This window comes from Micropterus dolomieu, linkage group LG04 (assembly GCF_021292245.1).
Source record: "Micropterus dolomieu isolate WLL.071019.BEF.003 ecotype Adirondacks linkage group LG04, ASM2129224v1, whole genome shotgun sequence".
Classification (NCBI taxonomy): domain Eukaryota; kingdom Metazoa; phylum Chordata; class Actinopteri; order Centrarchiformes; family Centrarchidae; genus Micropterus; species Micropterus dolomieu.
The window spans coordinates 15,755,677-15,780,711 of record NC_060153.1 but is presented as its reverse complement, the minus strand read 5'-3'; the positions used below and the strand labels follow the sequence as shown (position 1 = coordinate 15,780,711).

Here is a 25,035-nt window from a genome sequence, read left to right as displayed (position 1 = left end):
TGTGTAAGCGTAGCGTGGTGTGTGTGTGTGTGTGTGTGTGTGTGTGTGTGTGTGACGGAAGAGGAACACTTGCTGAAGAGACTGAGACACTCACTGGTGCTGTGCGGAGTTGTTCGTACCTCGCGGGACTTTGGGATAATTTATCACTGTTGATGAACCACACAAAGAATATTTTATCGTTTTTAAATAGCCAGCTACTTGAAATAGACCCGCGAGGAACCGCAACATACATGTAGTTTTTGGCAGTCCGGCATGCACGCAACTCTGTGACTGAAGAAGACCGGTGAATGACAGGCGAGAGAGAGAGAGAGAGAGAGAGAGAGAGAGAGAGAGAGAGAAGGGTCAACAAAAAGCCTCAGTTTAGCTGGAAATTTACAGCGTAAATTGATTGAATAGAGAAGGCAGCTCTGCAGCAGCTTCTCCGCTTTAAGCTGTGCTACGGAGCTGTGTTTTCCTTGTAATCTGTTTTTTGTGCATTGACTGCGTACATTCTTGTAATGTGTCATTTTGTGCATTGATTGTCTAGGGTGTTTTTATTCTTGTTAAATGTTTTGTGTGGACCCCAGGAATAGTAGCTGATGCTTTTTTTTGCATCGGCTAATGGGGATCCTAATAAATTAAATCAAATGTCTATGGGCCTGTACATGTGCATGTTTGTATTTTGGGCCTATTTGTGAAAAATTTCAAAAACTTGAGTGAAAAAATTTAACTTCCCAAAAGGGATTAATAAAGTATAAAGTAATATTATTAAAATTATTCTTATTCACTCACTTTTCACACTGACTAGTTAGGGGAGACCAGCTTGTCAGTTACTTTATCTGCTGTTTGCTGCTGGGCTGGTGGTGTAAAGTGGCTTTATTAGAGCTTTTTTACTGAAAACACTTGCCTGCTGGAAACAACGTTGATGACAGCGGTACAACAGTAAAGCTGCACACCGTAAAACCAAAACAATGAGCTTAAAGGCCCTAAATTGCTCCATAGTGCAGAGGGAAACTGCAGATGGACAATGATTATTTTTGACATTACATGTTTTTCCATCATTAATATAAAAACATTGATTTGTGCAGCTTTAAGGTAATATATTTTGATAAAGTTTAAAGATTTAGAGATAGTTCTACATAGTTTTAAGAATATACCTAGAGATTACCATACTTGTGTCTTCTGGGTTTAAAGCATGTCAGGAAAAATGGACAAACCCCAGTAAAATGCTCATTTATCGTGAAACATGTTATTTTAGTCTTAAATTTAACAGTAGTTTGGGTGGAAGGTTAAGCATGTCTTGATTAAGTTAACGAGAGGAGCAGTTACATCAAAGCCTATTATTATCATTTCATGTGGAGAGAGATGTGTGCATACAGGCGTGAAAGTGTGAGCGTATGCAAAGTCTCTAACTGACAAACTCTCGGACGGATGCACAGATGCCCAGATACCCAGATGCCCTTAGGGACCAAGCCTCAATTGCTGTTAAGTTAATTCTGGCATCGCAGGAATGAACAAATCATCCTGAGGGTTGAGTGAGACGCTTACAGCCCTGCGGAGCCAAGATCAGTGTCAGTATCACACTCTAAACCAAGAAAGTTCTCAAATCTGGATCTCATTATGCCTGTAGTCTGCCAGTGCTGGAGTGAACACATCCAGACTGCAGCCACACTCTCCCAACAAAGCTTCAGCACTGAGACACAAGCCAAGCCAAGAGAAATAGACCGAATCACCAGTAGAGCCCTCAGTGACCTGAACCGCCCCTACACTGTAGAGGATAGAAACCTCTGGATGAAAACTACAGACAGGTTTAGATGTCTGCCGTGGGCATGCTGTGAAAAAACACAGAAAACAGATGTAAAGACAGAACATGCACAGGTACACTCACATGAACACACACACGGGTCATCGGTGTCTCTTTGTCTGAGGTGTTATCTGCTGTTATCACTGTAATTGGAGCCATAGGGGGTCATTTCCTGCTAGAAAAGAGCTAATTGTGATGACTCATTGCTCCTCGCTGCATCTCCCAGCAACTGCTGTTAGAAAAAGACCAGATTGCCTGTACTCCTTTCCCACAATCCCCCTCGTTCCTCCCTCGACTTTTCCTCTGAACTCATTCCTCAACTCATCCCTCCTTCTGAAGCCACTGTGCCATGCGAGCACTTCAAAAGAACACAGAGCCTCATAAATCGCCCTTGAGTGCCCCCCAAACCGCAGCAAGTCGGCTGGAAAATCCAAACAAACAATACTCTGATGAGTGGGTTGGGACTGTCTTAGGTCATGCAATGCAACCCTCTGAGAGCATCGAGTGATCGGATACTGGAAAGTAAACGTCACGCTTCAGTGAGGCTAGATGGAAAATGCGGAAAGGGGAGGATAAAGTTAGAGAGGAGAAGGGCAATCTGCTAATGCTGTGCTGTGTGCATGTGTGTGACAGGCAAAAAGGAGATACAATTGCAAGCAGTGAGGAATGTTTTCTTATCGTCACAGACCTGGTCTGGCTAGTGTGATATTGGGGACTTATCAGTGGTTTGGGACTGAGGACTGAGTGGTGATAGATTGCAGGAGGGGCAGCAGTGCGATAGCCTTAGAGATACCCTAGCCTGAAGTGTTTAGGTGATGAGGAAGAAGACTAGAGACAACTTGGCAGGCAAAGACCATTTAGATGGTGTTTTAAAGCCAAATATATCATGCTCATATCTTTGCCGCTTAGGTAATCAAAACCTCAGCTCTTATGAATGTCTGACAGGCAAAAGTTGAAACGTCTGGGATATTTTAAAGTTTTATTGGACTAGGAGGAAGCTCGGGTCATGTTCATGTACAGGCCAAAATTCACCTTCAAAAAGTAAAAAAAAAATACTATGATGACATAAGAGTGACATTTCCAACTTTCAAACTGTAGGTGGTCTTGACTTTCAGACTCTACTTTTGACATCTATGTCTCTCCACAAAGGCTGAGAAATATCAAGGCCATAAAAATATTAACACTACAGCTGAAACTTGTAGCCACCAGCGCTGCCAGCTTAGAGAAGCAATCATAACATCACTCCTTGGGTACAATCAAATCAGCAGGGCGGCTGTGGGTCGCCCACAAAAATAAACCCCCTATGCACCACAAACAGGAACTTGTCATTCACATAACTGGTCCATCAAGGTCAATTGTACATCCAAACCCAAGAGGAGCTGACTCAGCTGAATGGCAGTCAGCATCACAGCGGCATGTGTGGTCAAAAACACGTTAAGAACACTAGAGAGGGAAACCCATGTGGAGCATGTATTCAGTGTTGCTGTACAGAAAGTGGAGTATTAAAGAGGTGGTATTATGCTCATTTTCAGGTTCAAAATCTTAATTAGTGGTTGTACCAGAACAGGTTTACATGGTTTCATTTTCAAAAAACACCATATTATTCTCATACTGCACATTGCTACAGCTCCTCTTTTCACCCTATGTGTTGTACGCGCCGCTCTTGAGCTACAGAGTGATACATCTTACCCCTGTCTGACGCACGCAATGGTGCAGTGAATAGTGAATATTCTCTCTGACCAATCAGCAGTCTGTCGTGTTTTCACGTTAGTATCCCTCAGCTCGCTTGAAACCTCGACGGAGGTGATACAAAAAAAGTACCTGGAAGCAGGTACAGGTACAACATTTCTTCAATGGAAAACCAAACAAAGGCGAGTCGAGCAAAAAGGCCTCCGCTCAGACTAGCTTGGTTTGAGGGCGTGCCTGACCCCTGCTAGCCGCTTGGCAAGCTGTATGACGCGTTTTCATTGTGACGTCAGAAGTAATGGAAGTGAAGGGCTGGACTACAAACGAGCTGTTTTCAAGCAGTTCAGAGCAGAGCTTTCTGTGGGAGATGGGAACTCCCTTTGGGCTGGACTTTGGGCTTTTTCACTTCCTGTTACATGCACAAAAAATATATAACTCAATAAAGGAGAGGGAAAAAGCCAAAAAGCATAATACCACCTCTTTAAAAAGACAGAAACGGGTGATGAAAGTTAGGGTGAGGAATGAGAAAAATCAGGAAAAGTGTCATAAAGAGAGAGAAGAAAGAGTAACGAAAACAGACTCAGACAAGACTGCGTAAAACACTAATGATCAAGTAGACGACATGAAAGGGGACATTGCATCTGTTGGGCTGCTCATCCTCACTGTCAGACCCCTGTTTTTTGTTCAGGCTTTGATGTGAGGCTTCTGCATTCACCCTGACAGGATATCACTCTTTAATGAGCTCCTGATAGGGCTGCCCACACACAGCGGTGCAGACAGTGGGGAGTGTGGGTGAAACATGTAACATTTATACACACTCATGCAAAGAGAAACAGAGAAAGTTCACCCACCTTTGCCAGAAATGATAAACCCACTGTGCACATTCATGTGTGTGCATGAACAATAATCACTGGATACAATACAGTAGGCTAAACAGCACAGCAACCTTCTAGCTAAGTGACACAAACAGGCCGTAGTTGTCCTTTGGGAGAAGATCATGTTTTCATTTCACTTAAACTGCTGTTTTAATGTAAAGCACACCGCCCACTGGCTCGGGATGTTGTGACATCTGCTCATTCACCGATGTGTGTCAGTGTGTCAGCAGTCATTCATAACTGACATTATCAGGCAATTGACCCTATCAGACAGGACCACAAAGTTTTGATGAAGACCATGTGAGAAAGAGAGAGCTGGAGTAAAATACTAAATAGGTGTGATGAGAAAGAAAGAAAGAAAGAAAGAAAGAAATAGGTGTGTGTATTGTCCACACTCAGATACAGAGCCAAAGGATTCTCCAGCTAAAGCCTTTAACCCCCAACAAACAGGTTTAGTTGAAGGAAACACTCTTTAAATAGTCAGACGCCGTTGTGTAACGTATCAGAGGAGAAGCAGGATAAAGAGCAGGATGTCCAACTGTCAAAGATAGGGTAAGGAAAGCTGCTTGAATGAAATATATATATATATATACATAGAGAGAGAGAGAGAGAGCATTATATACACCATTGAAACATACAACAATCCCATAAAAGTTTTATTTGAGACTTATTCAGCGTCCCTCTCACCCATCCCCTGCTTTGTTTTGTCCTCCTGCAGGCACGGCAAGGGAGGATTCGCAGGTGAAGCGTGTCAAAGCATGCTGCAATCTCTCTGAAAGGCTCTGGGAATTGGGATGCCCCCATTACTACATAAACCATGTGAATCAGATTCACTTTGCTTCCCTGGCTGCATAAGTAGGGGGTTGTAAAGTAGATAATTGTGGGAGCAATAAATCTTAATTCAAGAAACACAAAAGCTTACTGTCTACACTTCAAATGGTGTAAAAAGTGTGGTTCTTCCAGCGAAATGGCAGTAAGTTCTACTACCCTTTTATTTCCTTAGAAAGTTGGAAAGTGGGGTTTATTTAACTCAGGAACACCCGGAAATTAACAGCACGTTCTCATAATTTATATTTTTATATATTGTTCTATAATGCACTTTCTGCCTCCCAAGCTGATGCAAATGGCAACATCTGTAGTGTTTAACCGCTTTTCTCTTGCTGTCATCGTGTTGTTGTACACAGAAGAGAGGAGTTTTCATGATGATATCAGGAGATTAAGTTTATATCACCCTACTGTGTTAGCATGTAGATCAATGACATAATGCGAACTTTGTTATTTAATGAAGCCTCATGACTACAGCTGTTGTGGCTATGTAATCTGAGCCACTGACGGGCATCAATGAGATCCTAAATGTAATGATCGCTCACCCTCATCTGTTGCTCATCAATAACATATTTTAAGAACTTTCGGTATGCAGCCAGAAGTATGTGCACACATGTGTAAATGTATGTGAGAGAGTGAGAGGAAGAGAGAAAGAGAGAAACAGAGGAAGTGAGAGAGAATGTGAAGGGAGAGAGAGAGTATGGGTTAGGACCAACCCCCTTCTTAGCTGTTGCATGTTTCATCTAAGGTCTACTTCAGTCCCTCAGCCTTGTCAGTTTGACTGAGTCACTTGGCGCTCTTGTTTGGATTCTCCTCACTGAGAAGTGCAACTTCAATAAGGGCAGCGCTCCAACAATTTCAAGGTATTTTGTTTTTGTGATTCCTATGTCTGAGGCCACATGTGATAAATGTTGTTATCATTGGCAAATTTCATTTAGGTCATTTTCACATAGTTGCATTTCTGTTGTGTTAATGCAGCACAGAACATTGGGAGAAACATAATCCTTACTTTATAGTTTGATGATTGTTGACATTTTTACTGTAATGTTTAAATTAACCTATTGCTTTCTGACACCATTTAAATCCACGAAAAAGAAAGGCTGCTGAAACTTTTGAATTAAATTTTATAGGAGATTGTACTATAGGCCATAATTGGTGTAAAAGTCACAAAAACACTTACAAATTCTGACAATTGTTTTGTTTTGTTTTAAATCTAAATCAGTGTATTTGTATCCTAAACACAAATGCTGATGCTTGTTTTTATAACATACGTATTCTCTCAATATTATCTCAGCTTGGATAATTGACACTGCGATACCATCAATCATGATCTCCATTCATGTTTTTATCATCAATCCATAATATTGAGGGACTCGACACTCAGCTGTTTGTGTTGTGTTCATTTCCCAAATTCTTTGCAACAGATTGAATAGGTTAAAGTCTCCAGACCATTTGTTAAATGTTAACATATGACTCAAGAAGTGAGAAAAACATTCCTTCACACGACAGAGACTAAAAGGAATGCAACCCAAAACATCACTGATTCTTTTCAACGTTAGGAGTGTAAGCTAAAATAACTGAGCCACAACCTTTAAAGTATTTGTGATTATTATTTGCTGCCCATAAACTTTGAACATGCCATTAGAGTGTGTTTGCGTGTGTAAGGCACTTCAAACACACCTTATCTAGTGTAAACTATGAAAAGCAGCTGCATGTGTGTCAAATTAAGTGCACGTGCTGTGATGGATCTTCTCTAGCAACCCTTACGGTGACTGATGTACACTTTAAACAAAATTGGAAAGGCCAAATGTTTGTTTGACAGAAAAATGTTCCCTTTGTCCTTTCGGCCTTCAGAATCACATTCTGCCCTACAAATGCAAACAGCAATAATCACAGTCTCATCCGTTTTAGTGCACACATTTCATCATAACTGACACCTACATGTCACAGAAAAGTATGAATTCAGCTTAACTACAAACAATATACCTTACTGGACATGTCAGGAAAACATGTCGATGTTCTCAGTTACAGTACTCAGACAACAAGCCCAACCATCGCTTTTTGGAGAAATTCTGATTCATCAACTATGACTTGCTGCCATTTATGTCAATAAAACACAACAAATTTGTCTTAAATTAAAATAAGTGAACATTCATGCATTTTGAAAGTGTTTATGAGTGTGATTTTTTAAAGTAAATCTTTAAGTTATATGGTTTCAGCTATCAGAGCTTCTGCATCTTTTCTTTCCATCACTTTTCATGCTTTTTTCCTGTCTTTCTATAGAGTCTTGACCCTCTAACCAGGACAAACAGAGCTCAAGGGCACCGTCTTCTGGCCAGCAACAAAACATCTAGGGATACTGGTGGATTACGCTGTTTCAGCTTTATGTTATCCCTCTATTTACTGAAGGAGCTCTGACATTTTTTTGTGTATCTTTTTTGTTCAGTGATAAATTATTCACTGCTCCTGCTGCCAAAAGTATGTCAACAAAAATGACTTTATAGCTATTGACTGCAGGCAGAATAGAAGAAAAGCAACTTAAAGCATGGAGGCTTCAAGTTCTGCTCATGCAGGCACTTCCCCCTCTACTCCCACACTCCCCACCTCCCTTACTCCCTCCTCTCTGGGCTACTTGCAGTTCTTCTGGGAGTACCAGGACAATTCTGTCCTTGTGGAGCATTACAACTACACCGGCAAGCTGCAGAAAGACCGCTACCGTGAAGGGCTCAAACCTGAGGGCATTGCGTTCGTGGTGGTGTGCCTCCTCATTGTCCTGGAGAACGCTGTGGTTCTCATCGCCATTTGGAGGAACAAGAAGTTCCACCTGCCCATGTATTACCTGCTGGGAAACCTGACTCTGTCTGATCTGCTGGCTGGGATTACATACATGGCCAACATCATCATGTCAGGATCTAATACTTTGAAACTGACTCCATTGCTGTGGTTCCTCAGGGAGGGAGGGGTATTCATCACTCTGGCTGCCTCTATAATTAGTCTGCTGGCCATTGCAATTGAACGTCATGTTACTATGGTGACTATGAGGCCATATCATGGGGCAAAACGGGGACGGATGTTGGCACTGATTGGTGCAAGTTGGGCCCTGGCAGGGTTTTTGGGGGTCCTCCCAATTTTGGGATGGAACTGCATCCACAGACTGGACCAGTGTTCAACAGTCCTCCCGCTTTATGCCAAGAGCTACATCCTCTGTTGCATATCTGTGTTCAGTGCAGTGCTCCTGGCCATTGTGGTCCTCTATGCTAGAGTCTTTCGGATTGTCCGCACCAACACGCAGCGCCAGCGGCTGGGCCTTTCAGGCAGCATGAGGAAGGGCTTAGCAAGGAAGTCAGAGAAGTACATAGCCCTCCTCAAGACAGTCACCATTGTGCTAGGTGTCTTCATCGCCTGTTGGCTGCCCCTCTTCATCCTCCTCCTCTTGGATTTTTTCTGCCCCACCCACAGTTGTCGGCTGCTCTACAAGGCTGATTACTTTCTGGGAGTAGCCATGGTCAACTCGCTCCTCAACCCCATCATCTATACACTGACTAGTAAGGACATGAGGAGAGCCATTCTGAGGCTGCTCTGTCGGCCATGTCTGATGACCAGAGATGGCCAGGTGAAGAAGATTGGGATGCCATTCTTGGAGTGCAGTTTCAGTAAAACTGAGGTTGCATCCCATAAATTAGAGGCAGGAGCAGAGACAACCATTTCCTCTGGGAACGTTATTACCACTCCATCTCCTGTTAAGGCCCTTTACCCCAAACTCTTCAAGCCATAAGGACTTAAACTGACTGATTGAGACCATGAGTGTGTGAATGGGTTTTCCACTGAATGGAGAACATGTAGCACATCTTCAATAGAGATGAAGCAGTTCTGGCATTCTCAAATGTCTGGAAATAGAAGGTGTTTATAAAATATTACGTAAGCACACCGTGTGTTGTGACACGTCTCACCTCAAGTGACACAGTTACAATATTATAACCACATCAAAGAACTTCATTGGTAGAAGGCTACAAACCAAAACGCTATAAGGACGCAGCTCAAATGTGAAAAAGCTAATAGAGTCTCCTTAAACTAATTTGCACTGAATGGAGAAGCAGACTTGGATTCAATTTTCCTGCGGTTCTGCAGTTTTTCAAGAAGCCTGGAAGGAGACTTCCTGAAACCCAAAGACTCTTGTGACTGAAAAAAATGTAAATGTTACATTCTCGGCCAGACTTGCTGGGTTAATGGTGACCGAGTGCAGTTGGCTTTGTCCTTTTTTGCAGTTTCTTATTGAAGTGCTTTAGATATAGCACACAAGTCTAACATGTGCTTGTTATCTGTGCATCTGCAGGCACCTGGATTTCGCTGGTTCGAAGGCCAATGGTGTGCTAGATTTGGTCAGATAAAATCATGTAGAGCACCCCTACATATATCTGTATATGTGACGCAGGGAGAGTTACAGGGAGACCGACAGATAACAGGAAAGAGAGATGTGGCAAACCTTTATCTGTTCTTACAAATGCAGCTCAGTGAAGAATGCTGTAGCATAGTTGTGAGAAGGAGGCACAAAATCAAAATCCCCCATGGTTTTGAAATGATGCTTAACCCATCTGATACAGTGGAAAGTTGTTGGGGTTGTGTCTGATTGTTTGACTGTTAGTGTGGCATCCGCAGAAAAACTCGAATGTCATCATATGATGTGATAAACTGACAAAAAAGGCAACAAAAAGGGTGTTTATTTCCATCATACCATCCTAATAGTTTAACTTTGAACCAAATCACCTGCAATTGCATCACTTGTAAGTATAAGCCCAATAAACTGTTACTTCAAAGATCTGTATTTCATCTTACAAATGTTTTTTTGTGCAGTCTATCCAGACCTTAATTGATCAATGAGTCATTGTTCTTTATTTGTACTACAATTCATGTAGTGAACTTTTTATATTTCCGAAGACTTTTCATACCATCTGTATTGTAAATTATATCTATTTTGTAACAAGAAAAATGTAGCAAACCTTACCTTTCTTTTCATAAAAGAAATAAAATGTTTTCTTAAATGATTCTAAAGAGCTTTTGGTTTATTGTCATTGCGTGTGCACAGTAACAGTACATTCATATGAGTGTGTCTGTGTGTATTACTTCGAAGCAGCACAGGAAGTCAGCCCCCTTGTCTCACATCTGGTAATGAAATTGGCCTAGATACAGCGCTCTCCTACAAGCTCTGCATGTCTCAGGACGGCTCCAGCACCACACAATGCACCTTTTATTCAAACACTGAACACTCAATTTTTCTTTCCCCTTATTCTGTCAACCTGTGGGTAAGATTGGCCGCCACCTCACCCTGACCTGCTGTCCACGTTTGTCACGGCTGAAACAGAGAAAGAGCATAATGGAGCTGGCTTTAATGTTGCTGCCTGGGAGCTGCACCTTCTGTGGACACAGAAACTCAACAGGCTGTTACTGTAATACAATTTCTTCAAACTCTAAACATGACACAAGTGACTAAGCACTTATTTTTAGCCTGTGGAAAAAAAGTATGCGTAGGAACTTATTTAGAGACGTATGCTTATTTTTCACACCTCTCAGAGGAATTGAATGTGCAAAGCAACTATAAGCAAAGATTCATGCGAAGCAAAATCTAGTGGTTCCACACAGGCAGCCTGACAAATTATATAGTTGTTTCATTTCTTATTTAACCCTCACTGACCCAAAAATATACTTATCTGCTATAAAAGTTACCACATGGCACAAGGATACCTTTAATGTGATGGCTGCAGGTGTTCCTCCAGATGTTGGCTGTATCCACCAGCACTGTCTGTCAGGGGAAGTCTTTGTGTCCCAGCTCCCTTCATGCTGCTGAAATCATACATGCTGGACAGGTAGAACTTGTAAGTCACCTGTTGTGATCACCAAGGACAGTCCAGACCACAGGTTAGTATTACAGATCTGCAGAATATGTGTGTTGTACTACTTGCTTCAGCAGAGCTTCGGGGGAAATCAGAGTGGCAAATATGTGTAGTTGATAAACTGAAAATATAGTCAAGTATATTAAATAAATCACAAAACTGATCCCAGAGCAGTTTGTGAGTGCAGCTTTAATTTCAGATGCATGAGGAGCAGACTGATATAATGATGTTTGTCTAGGAGTATTCATTTGTTGCCCCAAGGCTTTAACCTCAACTAATTCCTCTGACTGGAACTAGGCACATAGAGAGAGCAGAGTCATTGCTCAGCTGGGGAATTATTGGTGAAGGTTGATTCAAAGCTTGTCACATCGCATCAAGGATTTTACATGACTGTTGATGCTTCATCATCAATTTCAATGGCCCTCGGGCAAGCAGCGATATAATCTCAGCATGAAATATTTGGCTTAATCGGCTGTGAATTCTGGCTAAAGGGGCTAAACAAAGCTTAAATATTTTTCTACAAGATAATTAGTGGCACCTCGTTTCCACATGATTAAACTTCATTTGACAACATGAAATGTGTTTTGAGCTAGTAAGTCGAAGTTGTGTCTTTGCGCCTGCAGTGTCACAGTTGGCGTTTGGTGCCACCATGCGGCTGTTAGCCAGAATAGCTTAGAGAATGCTGTTCACTGTACTGACCTGAATTGCGTATTTTCAAAGAGGAGAAAAACTAACTGGTGTGTCAGCGCCCGCCTGGAGCAAGCATTTTCTCTCAAGCTGCTGTGTACCGTAGGAGCCATTCACAAACACGATTTATTCGAGGAAATGAAACTTGACAAGCAAGGTGAGCCAAGCATACAAATGAGGAAGCAATTGTGTTATTAGGTCATTAGGGAACATTATGGCCATGCCTCTTGAGCACCAAATTTTTTCATTTAACATCATTGAACAATAACATTTTAGTAATTTCCTGTCGGGGTTTCAAAATGTAGTCAGTAATGTTATTGAGTTTATCTTTGTATAACGTGCATGTACTGAGGTTTACATTTACCTGAGTGTGACGGTGTATCATTTTCAACTTGTTAAAAGTGGACTTGTACAAGTTTATCATGTAAGGTGCTATTTGTTTTATTTGTGACACCCCGTCTCCTTCATTCTGAGAACTCCTTCTAAATAAAAGCCCCCTCATTCGGGACGCATTTCGCTGCCATTACGCGATAACGGAGGCGGGTGCAGCGAAGTGGAGGCGGGCTCTTATTGTGAAAGCGAGAGGAGCCGGGTACAATGCTTAGTCACGGTGAGTTACAGCTTTCCCCCCTCCTTCCTCTGTGGTGCACAGCTCGGCAGACCGCGATGGAGGAATTGAACTAGACTACGTGAGTTTCTTTTATTACAGATTTAAGCTTTCAGTATTGATTAATACGAACTGTAATGTGGGTAGATTTGAAGGCGAAGAGATGGCTCGCAGTGGGAATGTCTTTTCGGCACCGCTTTGTTTGCTCGGATCGGCTCGCAGCCGTTTACGCTACTGTCTATTATTAGGATCCTGTGTTGCTGTCAGCTCTATTTCCGAAACGTTTAACTTGTTATTTGTGCTGTCTCCGGCTGCGTGTCGTGGATACACTGAGTTCACTTTCATCGCAGAGGATTTATTAGATTCGGCTTCACCTCTGTTCCCCTTATTTTTGGTCCTCAGCGCTCCGGATTATTTTGATCAAAACAAGCGCAGAAATTATCGGCGTTATGTGGCGGAGCCCGCAGGGGAAACGGTGCTTTGTGTGAAAGCTGTTAATGTTTTGGGAGATCTGTGTTTATGTAAGGACTGGCTTCACTTCTGGGTCATGTTTTGGTACAGCCAGTTCCAGTGTTTGCGCGGTGAAGAGTTCGGGATGAGTCACAGAGGAACAGCAGCTTCAGAGCAAATTGCCCATGAATTACGTTTAAACATGCGTGTTTATGTAACTCTTATTGAACTGTCCAACTTAAAATTGTGAATTACTGCTTATTGCGCAACTCGTGCTGAATGGCATCCAAGGATTACAGGCCCGGATATGTGGTTCCCAAACTGGGGTACAGGGTCCATCAGGGGTCCGTCAAGGTGGTATAGAGAGTCCCCAAGTCCTGGGGAGTAGTTAGCCTACATATATTCTCCTTCAACACTGTGAGAGAGTGCCCCGAATGCATTTAATGTAAATTTCAGAGCTGCATCTACTAATTATTCCATTATCTGCTGATTATTTCCTTGATTAAGCGATTAGCAGTTTGTAGAGCTAAAACAATTAATCGATTTGTTGAGGGACAAAAAACAAAACAACTGGCAACTATGTCAAATAATTCATGTTTCAAGATTTTTATTCTAAGCTTCTCAGTTTCATATCATTGTTGTCAGCGTGAGGGTTTTATATTATTGTGAACTGTAATTGGGTTTTGGACTGTTGGTCAGATAAAAAAATCATTTGAAGATGTCACCTTGGACTTTAGGAAACTGTGATGGAATTTTTATGATTAATAGAGGAAATAATCTGCAGATAAAACAATAATAAAAATAATTTTTCGTTTTAGAGCTGCATTGATTAAATGTCAACTATTTTGATAATTGAGCCTCTTAAATATGAATATGTTCGGTTTTCTTTACTACTCTACGACAGTAAACTAAACATATTTAGGTTGTGGACAAAACAAGACATCTGTGGACGTCATCTTGGCCTTTAGGAAACATTTTCACCTTTTTCTGTCATTTTATAAACCAAACAACTAATCGATTCATCAAGAAAAACAGATTAATCGACAATGAAAATAATCGTTTGTTGCAACCCTAGATTGTGTTAATGTGATTTATGACAAGCCAGACTTACAAATTCACAGAGCCCTAATGTCAGAAAGTCAATTTACTATCAGATCTTTGAATTTGAGAAGATGAAACCAGCCTATTTTGGACATTTGTGCCTGAAAAGTGATTTCAAGGTATAGTGGGTAAGATTTGGCCAGATTTTTTGTTTCAAATCATGCAGGATCAACAGAATGAGAAAAAGTAACAGTCCTGACATCATGTGAAAGACGTCTATGTATGTATTGTATATGCATTCATCTTCTTCATTTTCCTTATCAATCAGAAAAATACAACTGTACACCTTCTGAATCTGAGTTCCTGTCTTTCAGCTAACTAATTGCCTTGTTAGCTCATCATAAAACACATTTCATCCACAATAAAACTCTCTGGGTTTTACTTTTATATATGCTGCTACCTGTCTTGGCCCCCAGGTCAGGTCACCCTTGCAAAAAAGGCTCTTAATCTCAATGGGACTCTCCTAGTTAAATAAAGAAGAAGAAGAAACCATTGTGGTTAGTGTTTCGACTTTTCCAACAATCACCAGCTCTGGTTAGGTTGAAATAAACCCTGAATTCACAGAATTAGATGTGAAAATATTCTGGCTCCGTGCGCTGTCGCTGCCTGTGACCCCCCTCGCTTTTCTCCCGCTTGACCTGTCGACTAATCATTTAAGATAAGATATAACTTTATTAATCCCCTGTAGAGGAAATTTCGGTCGACATAGCAGCACAAAGGAATATAAAAGAACAGATGACTTATTGTAGAAGTATTAACTCACTATTTACACTATACAATCATTAATAATTATTTACAACCATTCACAACCAGATAAATGTCTGAAATATAATCAGGAAAATCTGTCAGTTTGGTGCTGTGGTGTTGTCAAGCCTGATGGCTGATGGCATGAATGAGCCCTAATGCACAAATCAGCTCTAATGGTGTGATATTCAACCACAAATATCTTCTCCTTTGGGGTATTTTGGACAAAACTAAACAACCCGTTGCTGCAATGCTTGTTTGTTCAACTTGGCTTTTAAAAATGTAACATCTGCTCTTGTTTCTAAAGAGAATCTGCCTTTAATGTCTGAAACTGCTACTGTGTATATTAATTGCGTGAATGATCAGAGATATGCAGCAGGTAGAAACGACTAGACTCGGGGAGCCTGTTTGTCCGTGAGCAGTTTCTGTCTGCCTTGGAGAGCAAGAGAGTTGAGCAATATGTTCTCCTGTGAAACTATTTCACCCCAGAAAAGCGCAGCAGTAAATAGGAATCGCAGTGTAATTCATATTACAGTGGAATCAACTGCTGGCTGGCTGCCTTCATGACGAGCCTTGATTGTCACTGACATGTCCACATCTGTTAATAAAATAAAAATGCCCAGACATAATTTATTTGCGTCATCCTAACTGATTAAAGAGCAGGACATAATAACCTACTTGCAGAACTGCAAGCAGCAAGGCCATATAAAGTGGCCTGTACACTGCGTCCTCTTATCAAAACATCGTGTGTGTGTGTGTGTGTGTGTTCAGTAAGAATCAGTTAGAGTGTGCTTGGATTTTGTTGGCTGTTGCACAAACCGTTCCCTCTGTTCCAGCCCTCAGCTGGACTGGTCACAGGACACAGTAAAATCACTCAGTCATGCTGGCCAGCTAATTTGAGTCACCCCATCGGCCTTCGAAATGGATATCACTCCCTCACTATTTTCTCACACACTCTCTTGCACTTACATGTTTATTTGTCCATTTTCGCTAATATAGGATGAGTCTTTAGTAGTGCCAGATTTCTAAATTAGCTGTCATGGTTTAGATGTGGAAGGGACGCGTTTTGTTAAGCTTTTTTTCACGTGTTGCTGAAGGTGAAATTAATCTTTTTCTTGTCAGACACACCTATAACCAAATATGAAAGGAGCTGGGGTTTTTGATGACTAAAAGTAGCATACTCATCGTGAAAAGGAGGAAACCTTGACCCCACTCAACTGCTCCAGGAAGAGTGCACCATGGGTGTGTGAAAGTCATGCAGGACGTCACTTCATGTAGATAAACCTTTGCTGTGTAAGTTGATAGAAAGCAACTGGTGTTAGCCACTTGTTGCCCAAGACAATATATTTGTCAACAGATTTAAACAGTGGCAGGATTTATAAACTGTAGTTTCAGTGCCGTGGACACTGTATATACATACAAGCTCACTCTCTCTCCCTCTTTTTTTCCCAGCTGTCAGCTGAGCCAGCAGCTTCCTAGTAAACACAACGGTGCAAACAAATTCCTTAGCCGGGCAACCTCGAGGAGGGCGTCTCCAGAGAAAGCCAACGAACCAAACTCCCCCTCCCCATTCCCGAGGGCTCCAAGTTACACTTATGACACTTTTGGCACTGGACCTTGTTTTTTTCTTTTCCTTTCAGAGTCGACAAGCCTTCTACCTCTGCCTCATCTACAGTATCTGACTGCAGAAGTGTAGCCCTCTGAAGGCAGCTTTCATTATTGCCTCTTTAAAATGGAGCAGTAAATAAGACCCTTTTTCCAACACCCCTCTCTAGAATAATCAATATGCAAGACTGACTTGCCCCAGTTGTGAATCTCACAAGCATTTTGGTAACTCCAAAAAGATGATTCCATAGACAAGTGACAGTTTTATGTGACAGGACTGATTCTGTGGAGTGGAAAGAAAAACACTTCTGTTGACAACACAACCAGCTGAACAAAGATTCCTTTGAGTCTTGTACTTGTTCAGTTTATATTGCCACAAAAAAACATTCTTGTACCTGTTACTGTTTCACTCTGTTCTGCAAAGTTAACTCACGGACAAAGCCAAGTCAAAACATTCTGATAATGTTGGAACTGCAAAATGTAAAAGTGCATCCAGCCATGACTGGCAGCTCACACAGAAGTCTCTAATAATGCCATAACGAGCAGTATGGCTGGACTCAAGTACTGAACAGAGCAAGGAAATCCTCATGTCCACATAAATCAGACTCAAACTCTTCCACACAAACAAAAATCTGGCATACCCAAGAGAGCCCTGAGCGTTCTGTTGAGCCATCTGCCAAGTTTCAGTTCAAAGTCTTTTATTTTACCCATGCCTGCGCCTGGTGCAAGGATGCCCCATAACACTGCCCGCTGTTCTTGAGAAGGAGAGAGTAAGAAGGAGGAGGAGAACGGGTAGGAAATGACAGAGTACCTGACAGAATGCAAAGCGCTGGTGACTCCGTCCACGCGCAACGGCCACCGCGTCTTCAGCTATACACTAGAGAGCCACACAGCAGCCGCCTTCGCCATCATGAACGAGCTGCGTCTGGACCGTCAGCTGTGCGACGTCACGCTGCGTGTGCGCTACAAAGACCTGGAGGAGGTGGACTTTGTGGCTCACAAGGTGGTGTTGGCCTCCTCGTCCCCGGTCTTTAGGGCTATGTTCACCAACGGCCTAAAGGAGTGCGGTATGGAGTTGGTACCCATCGAGGGGATCCATCCCAGGGTGAGTCAGATGTCATTTTTTCTTAACAGAAATGTTTTTGATATACTGTTTCACTCACAGGCCATTAAACACGATTCAGTGTCTTATCACAATCAAGGTGATTGGAGTTATGACATACGTCATAAAGGTGGAAGGTGTAACAGTTAAAACACTGCATTTAGTTTGAGACATCAGAATACTGATCAGAATAATCAGCCAATTGCATTTTTATTTATTCGAGACTAGGTTGTATTGGCACCAAAACTACTAGATACAGGATTGTTTATAGTACTAAACAGGAATATAACCACTATTCTTGTAGCATAAACCACTGTATAAGTTTGAGATTTCCACTTCTCGTTTCACAGCATCAACCTTACAACAAGAAGTTGGTTTTTATGGAAAATGTCATAATTTCTAAAACATTTGAATTATCACAGTGGTTTGTTGTGCGATGGAGGCTTTTAATTGCTTTGAATGTGGTCTCCCCTTGGTTCTTTATTATACCTCCATAATTATCAGAATACATTTGACAACTATATTGGTAATGTACAAAAAATATCAGTAAAATTCTACATGAAATTCTTACAACATATGTTACAGTGAAGATGCACTTTTGCTAATTAAGATCGTACTCCATGCAACTGAAGTATTCTCAATGAAAAGTACAGTGAATTTTAGCTCAGTACACTTAGTTTGACCTCTCAGTTACCCTGTGTGTTGACTAAGCTCATGTAGATAATACACACATGCGCATGGTATCTCTTGTTAGCTTATGAGATGCCAATCAGTCTGTCCTTCCGGAGAGTAATGAATAGGCACACACACAAATTGATCTAGGGCCTTATTTACTTTCTCTTCTGTGCACCGTTCTGCCTTATCACATCCTTCTCCCCCAACCCTATCCCCCCTCCACTCCTGTCCCTCTCCTCTCCCTCAACCTTTCCCCTATTTGTTCTTTCCCACTTGTGCAGGTTATGGACCGACTGATAGAGTTTGCCTACACAGCCAGTATCTCTGTTGGGGAGAAGTGTGTGATTCATGTGATGAACGGCGCCGTCATGTACCAGATAGACAGCGTGGTCAAGGCCTGCTGTGATTTCCTCGTCCAGCAGCTTGACCCCAGCAACGCCATTGGCATTGCCAACTTTGCAGAGCAAATCGGCTGCACAGAGCTCCACCAGAAGGCCCGCGAATACATCTACATGAACTTTAGCCAGGTGAAGCTTAAGCAGAATTTCTAATGAAAGCGCAACTCTTTGTCTCTAATCATAAACGGATTTTTGTTGTTTTTTTTATTATTTTATTTGGCATTTTTTGCTTTTATTTGGTAGTTGACAGTGTTCAAACAGACAGGAAATGTGGCAGGTGGGTTGGGGGGTACTGCAGTTATGTGGTATGCCATATAAACTATGTAGTGAAAGGAGATGAGTCAGAAACATGAAACTTGGTTAACTGCCTGTTGTTCTGATCTGATCAGGTGGGCTGTGCCAGGTGCTATGTAATTGTTACTTGGCAGCAAATTTGATTTTGATTTTTTTTTTTTGATTGTACCTTTTAGTGGGTAGAAATGTTTTGGGGTAAGGCAGTGACATTATGTATTAGCAGTTATATATCTTATAAATAAATCTGCACATCTCATAACTGAAAATAGTCTTTTTTTTGTTGTCATTTTTGTACCAGGGGATTTTGTGTGCAAAGTGTTTCATAGAGTAAATGCTGTTTCACTTCCATTGTGGTTTCTGCCCGTAGACATTTCAGATCTGCGAAACAACTGGCCCGTGCCCTTGTGCGATGATTGTCAAGAATGCAAGCTATGAGTCATGATGTGGGTTTACCTGTGGTTGGAGCATACCTGACTGCAAAATATAACAGTACAATGCATCACAAAAGAAATGAAACAGGGCAGTGGCTCGTTAGACAGCTCACTGAGTCACAGAATCAGTTTAATTAAATTTTATTTATATAGCGCCTATTCATAACAAAAGTGATGTCAGTGCACTTTTCATGTAGAGCAGTCTAGACTGCACTCTGTCTAATATTGTTCACAAACAACTCCCAATAATTCGGAGGGTCTTCTTAGTTGTTGTTTTTGTAAGACTATCTTACCAGAATAAACTAGATTCTTCCGGATTGGTGGAATGCCACTTCCTTTCCAAGTTTTTGCGACATTTGCTTTAATTTGTGAGTTTGGGTGTTATACCATGGAGCTAACCTTCTTTCTTTTATTATCTTCCTTTTTAGAGGGACAATAAAGTTGAGTTTCATTCGCAGTGATCCTGCAGCAATATCAACAAGAGGATCAATTTAGGAGGGGCTAGGAGTCCTCTGTTATATTGAGACATGGTATTGATTTGAATTAATGTCACTTAGTCCAGCAATAGGAACTCAAAAGTTATTAGATAGTGGTCCAATAAAATAGGAGTCTGTGGAAAGACTATTAAATGTTCAATTTCAATGCCAGAACAAGGTCAAAACAGTAACGAGGTTTATGAACACTCTGACAGAAGCCAATGGAATCTAATAATGAGATAAATTATCATTGTTGTCATCCACTTCAATATTAAAATCACTTACAATAATTTATTTTTCTGTTTTAAGGACTAAAAAACTCTGAGAATTCCAATTTAGTGAATTAATCAGTGCTCAGCACTTGTGGTAAAATGTTTTTCAAGGTTTTCGTCTCTACTCATGTCCCTAGGTGGCGACCCAGGAGGAGTTCTTCAACTTGTCTCACTGCCAGCTGGTCACCCTCATCAGCCGCGATGAGCTCAATGTGCGATGTGAGTCCGAAGTCTTCCAGGCATGTGTGGCCTGGGTGCGCTACGACCGGGAGAACCGCCGACCGTACGTCCAGGCCTTACTCCAGGCTGTCCGTTGCCATTCCCTCACCCCCAACTTCCTGCAGGCCCAACTCCAGTCTCTGGACTGGGACCCCCAGTGTAAAGACTACCTGGCCCAGATCTTCCAGGACCTCACCCTCCACAAACCCACCAAAGTAATTTCTTGCCGAACACCCAAGGTGCCCCAGCTCATCTACACAGCAGGGGGTTATTTCCGTCAGTCCCTCAGCTACCTGGAGGCGTATAACCCCTGCACAGGAGCCTGGCTGAGGCTAGCTGACCTGCAGGTACCCCGCAGTGGCCTAGCAGCCTGTGTGATCAGTGGGCTTTTCTACGCTGTTGGGGGAAGAAATAACGCGCCTGATGGCAACATGGACTCGAATGCATTAGACTGCTACAATCCCATGAACAACTGCTGGCTGCCGTGTGCACCAATGAGCGTACCCAGGAACCGAATTGGAGTTGGCGTCATCGATGGCATGATATATGCGGTTGGTGGATCACATGGGTGCATTCATCACAACAGCGTTGAAAGGTAAGCAAAAGGAGCTTCTAAAAGCAGATGCTGGTGTTATTTTATGTTTTTTAAGATCTTCAACAATTCCCCTGAAGAGACCAAAGCCAATGTTGAATGTATTCTGCTAACAAGAAAAGTCAGTGTAGTGCAGTGCCTGAGGTATTGGAACTACTTTCCGTGTGCTGCTGGTGTGCTTTGATTTGTGCCAGGTTGTTTTAAAAGCCCACTGAATTGTGATCATTTAAATATCTGCGTTTCTATGGTTTGGTGTAATGTATTAATTCAGCAAAAGATTATGTGTCCAGCAGAGGACATTTATAATACAAGCGTACGCTCTGGTCTGTTTACTGTATTTAGTCAACGAGTGCCCTAAGAGCAGGAATCAGGCAACTTCCTGGAAATTAAATGGTTTTGTTCCACTTCCTTTTAATATCTCTTCACACAAAGCTTCAGTGAGGAAGCTTTAGTCTACACGATTTTTTTTGTGTTACAAAACTAAATATAAATTATGTGATGGGGGAAAAATAGAAATTAGCCTTAGCTAGAGCCGATACAAATGACTCACCTCCTGAATTACTCAGGCAGGTGCAAGGCGGGGGGGGGTATCTATCTATGATCATCTATCTGCCCAACCCTAGTTCCAACTCATCCTGTCTTACTTAATATATTCAAAAGAAACTCTTGAGTTAATTACCCACCCTCCGTCACACAGTTTACAATTCAAAACTAGAAAATGGCACTTTAGTTTGTGCTTCTCCTCAACAGTTGGTCTGGACAGTGAGCCAGCAGTAACATCCATTTTAATGGAGAATAAAAGGCTGGGGGATGCTAATCACAAAGCCCGTCAGCATGTCCCACCAACAAGTGTGTAATGTATTTAACTGCTGGTTAGGCATGTGGGGCACAATCCTTAACCTGACAGGTTGTCTGTAAAACAGTAAAAAGTCATAATTCACGGTTGATGACTCTGACTTTGTTCATCAGATGACGCAGACAGAGAGTGGTGACAAATGGCAAATATTAACCAGGCACACCACAAGGACTCTGAAAAAGGAACTAACCTGTCTGAATGCCTATGTGATGCCTCAGAAAAAGATGTGGCCTGTCAATGTAGTAGAATCAGACACCCAAATTAATCTGTGCAACAAAGACACCGGGTTAAATTGTCATTAACACGACCTCCGATTTGGTTTTGCATCCCAGCAAACAAAATGAGCTTTTTTGTGGTTGGGAGGCCAAGCAAGGGTTCTCATACTTGTTGCTGTAGTAGCGACTCCTACCTGTTTGTTTAGTGCCTGCACAGAGAGGGATTAAACCGAGGGATCGTGTGAACCTCAGGTGTGTTACACCCTCTCTGTGAAGTTTATCAGTGTTATCAGGTGAAAAGAGGCAGATGGTGACACCGTGAGTCATAAAGGTTTCTGTCTGCAGCACTCACTGAGCTGGCAGTGACAGGTGACAGGTTAGCTGCTGTGCATAGGGAATTTAGTTTTCCATATTAGGAGACACTGGGGAAATAAATCGTAGAAATAGAGAAGAATAATTTATAAAATGTACATGTGGTGTTCCTGCTCTGAAGGTATGATCCAGAAAGGGACCAGTGGCAGCTGGTAGCCCCCATGTTGACACGGCGCATTGGTGTGGGTGTTGCTGTCATCAACCGGCTGCTTTACGCTGTGGGGGGGTTTGACGGGGCCAACCGGCTCAGCTCCTGTGAGTGCTACAACCCTGAGAGGGATGAGTGGAAGACCATGGCCCCGATGAACACTGTGCGCTCCGGAGCTGGTGAGGAAGAGATAGAAAGCTGCTTTCTAATGAAGAACTTGTCAGCTTAAAAAGTTGCGCAATTCTTATTGGCAGTGCAATTTTCCATCCATATTTTTTAAAAGATATATATGCATATTTTTTTATCTGCTTGAGCAGTCCCTCTGGTTTGTGTTATTGAGTTAAAAAAATGGATTTCATGTCGAGTGTATTTACACATCCTTCAAAATATCTGTGTAAATCTGTGTTACTGGCTACTGCACCCATACATATCAGTGCAGAGATTCACTTATTTTAAACTTTGTAATATACATTAACTCACCATGAGTTTTGCATACCCTGGTGCATGCTTGCAGGATTTTCTATTATGTGCCCAGATGTAGATAAAGTAATACTAGAATAAACTAACTTTTGAACTTTTTGTAGGTGTGTGCTCATTGGGGAATCACATCTTTGTGATGGGCGGCTATGATGGCACCAACCAGCTGAACACAGTGGAGCGTTATGATGTGGAAACTGATACGTGGAGCTCTGCTGCCTCCATGAGGCACCGCCGCAGTGCTCTGGGAGTCACAGCATTACATGGCCGCATCTATGTAATGGGTGAGTATTAATGTAACTGGAAACTGCCTGTTGTATTGTATACATTACACTGTAGCATTTTAGTCTTATAAACCGACAACATTTGCTTTGTACATCAGGGTAGTGGCCAACTAACTAATGTTAGTCCAACGAACTTCATACGTTTGTTCATTTATGTTTTTCAGTTAAATTTTGTGGAGGTAAAGATGTGTTGTTGTGGTTTATTTATTTACTTAAGCAAGTCTGTAATCTTCAGATTGCACAAGAAAATATATTATAAAAAAACAAGAATGGTGAAACTAAAAAGATACAATTGTTTGTCGGTCACACACAACACAGTACTAAATATCATGATCTTGGCAGGTGTATCAAACGTTGATCCATGTATTGTAAATCAAGTTCATTCTTATGAAAAACATTAATCACAATTGGGGATATCTCTTACCCATACTGCTTTTCGATACATTACTACTCTTATGTTTTTTTCTTTTGATTGTTTTATGAACGTACCGATATTTATAGCTGAACAATCAGCTGGCTAATATTTACTTTTTATCATTAACCCATGTTTGTATAATTTAATTTATAATAGTTAACTCCATGTGGGCTGCTAGCATACATAACATCCCTGTGGTTGATGGGGCAACAAGAGGTGAACTATGAGATATGGGCTTCTCCGCCTGTATGTGATGCACTTTCGCTAGATGTTATTTTGAAAAATTGCTTGTGTTTCCGCGCTTGTGGCAATGAGCTTTGCCAGCATTAGCTAGTTAAGTATAACCGGACTTTTGAGCGCTTCGTTGTCACCGCCTGTGTGAGAGCTGTGTGCACATGTGGGAGAGTGCTGGTCCTCTCGCACATTCAGCAGGCTCTGAGAGGAAGAGATCTCTCCTCTGGATAAATACATAAATAAATAGGAAATCTATTTTCTTATATTATCCAATACTGAGAGCAGTGCCGGTAACGTTGGAGCTTATCAGTACTACGGTCTTATAATAATAATAATTTTTAGCCCTGGGGCCCGTTTAAAGCAACAATATGTAAGATTTGGTGCCTCTACCATTTGTGTAATTCATTGCTGTCGTAAATAAGAACAGCTTTACACTATACATTTGTTATGATTATTTATTAATTTTGTCATTTAGCTGAAGCCTTTATCTAAAGCGACTTACAATTGCTCTATATGTCAGAGGTTTCAAGCCTCTAGGGCAGAGGTCACTAATAGGCGGACTGCGGTCCGGATCCGGACCCAGCCGCTGTCCTCTCCGGACCGCCGACCTACAGCACATTTATTATTGAGGCTTACTACCTCGTGACGGAGCGTTTCTATTTTAACCCGCGCAGCTTTTCTAGCATTTACTGTACTGGTTTAGAGGACCAGGAAACTCTCAGACCAATCGCATGTGCTCCAATCGTCTCATGTGACGCTGCTCAGCCAATCAAATCTGTGCATACCAATGCTTGCGAGTTGAGTCCGCGAGATTCACCAGAGACGTTTTGGAAACACACCCGAATTGAGGAGACGAAAGATAAAAGATTTCACATGACTTTTAATGAAGAATGTACAGATTTTTACATGTACATTCCTCCCACGGGCAGTTCAAAACCAGAATATCTCATAGATCTCCAATATGCTAGCTGGAGCTCACGTTTCTCACTGAACAACAGAAAGTAGGAAAGTGGTAGCTCTGTAAGAGGAAATGAAAGAGAAGAGGAGGCATTACAGCTGTTCATTTGTGTGTTTATTATAAAATTGGTTAAGACTACACTTCATCACTTCAAGCTACACTTTTTATTAAATTTTTTCTAAAAATTAGGCACTTTAATTTAGTTTACTTAAATTTACAATTTATTATTTGAATAGTTATTATTTATTATCCCTCCAGTTTGATGTGAAAACTGACTGAAATATTATTTGATTTGACAGTCCGTTGCTGACTAAAAACATGTGTTGATACAACTATAGGTTATAGTACTGAATGATAACGCAAGTT

At 41.6% G+C, this 25,035-nt stretch overlaps 2 protein-coding genes and 1 long non-coding RNA gene across 5 annotated transcripts in view; 2 read left to right on the top strand and 1 right to left on the bottom strand.

Annotated features, from left to right (window-relative positions):
• Positions 1 to 7,602: 7,602 nt before the first annotated feature.
• On the top strand, positions 7,603 to 10,105 carry s1pr5b (sphingosine-1-phosphate receptor 5b). The gene has a single exon (XM_046046449.1). It carries the CDS (start codon positions 7,715 to 7,717, stop codon positions 8,942 to 8,944), a length of 1,230 nt encoding a protein of 409 aa, XP_045902405.1. The 5' UTR covers positions 7,603 to 7,714; the 3' UTR covers positions 8,945 to 10,105.
• Positions 10,106 to 10,380: 275 nt separating this feature from the next.
• The window catches only part of LOC123969244, a 24,195-nt gene continuing 9,540 nt past the window's right edge, over positions 10,381 to 25,035 (bottom strand). The window contains exons 2-3 of the long non-coding RNA XR_006824694.1: positions 10,909 to 11,022; positions 10,381 to 10,519 (exon numbers count right to left, since the gene is read on the bottom strand). This is a non-coding gene — a long non-coding RNA (uncharacterized LOC123969244). The remainder of the gene's footprint in view (positions 10,520 to 10,908; positions 11,023 to 25,035) is intronic.
• keap1b (kelch-like ECH-associated protein 1b) overlaps positions 11,824 to 25,035 on the top strand; it is an 18,046-nt gene continuing 4,834 nt past the window's right edge. The window contains exons 1-7 of one of the 3 annotated variants that reach the window (XM_046046446.1): positions 12,350 to 12,433; positions 15,769 to 15,939; positions 16,099 to 17,356; positions 18,310 to 18,555; positions 20,037 to 20,713; positions 22,275 to 22,480; positions 22,886 to 23,062. In XM_046046446.1, the coding sequence (XP_045902402.1) occupies positions 17,051 to 17,356; positions 18,310 to 18,555; positions 20,037 to 20,713; positions 22,275 to 22,480; positions 22,886 to 23,062 (1,612 nt within the window). In that variant the 5' untranslated portion in view covers positions 12,350 to 12,433; positions 15,769 to 15,939; positions 16,099 to 17,050. Of the gene's footprint in view, positions 11,902 to 12,308; positions 12,434 to 15,768; positions 15,940 to 16,098; positions 17,357 to 18,309; positions 18,556 to 20,036; positions 20,714 to 22,274; positions 22,481 to 22,885; positions 23,063 to 25,035 lie in introns of those variants that run through there. The other 2 variants (XM_046046448.1, XM_046046447.1) reach the window with 2 other exon arrangements.

Coding starts and splice junctions, on each gene's coding strand:
- s1pr5b (XM_046046449.1), top strand. CDS start 7,715: ATGGAGGCTTCAAGTTCTGCTCATGCAGGCACTTCCCCCTCTACTCCC.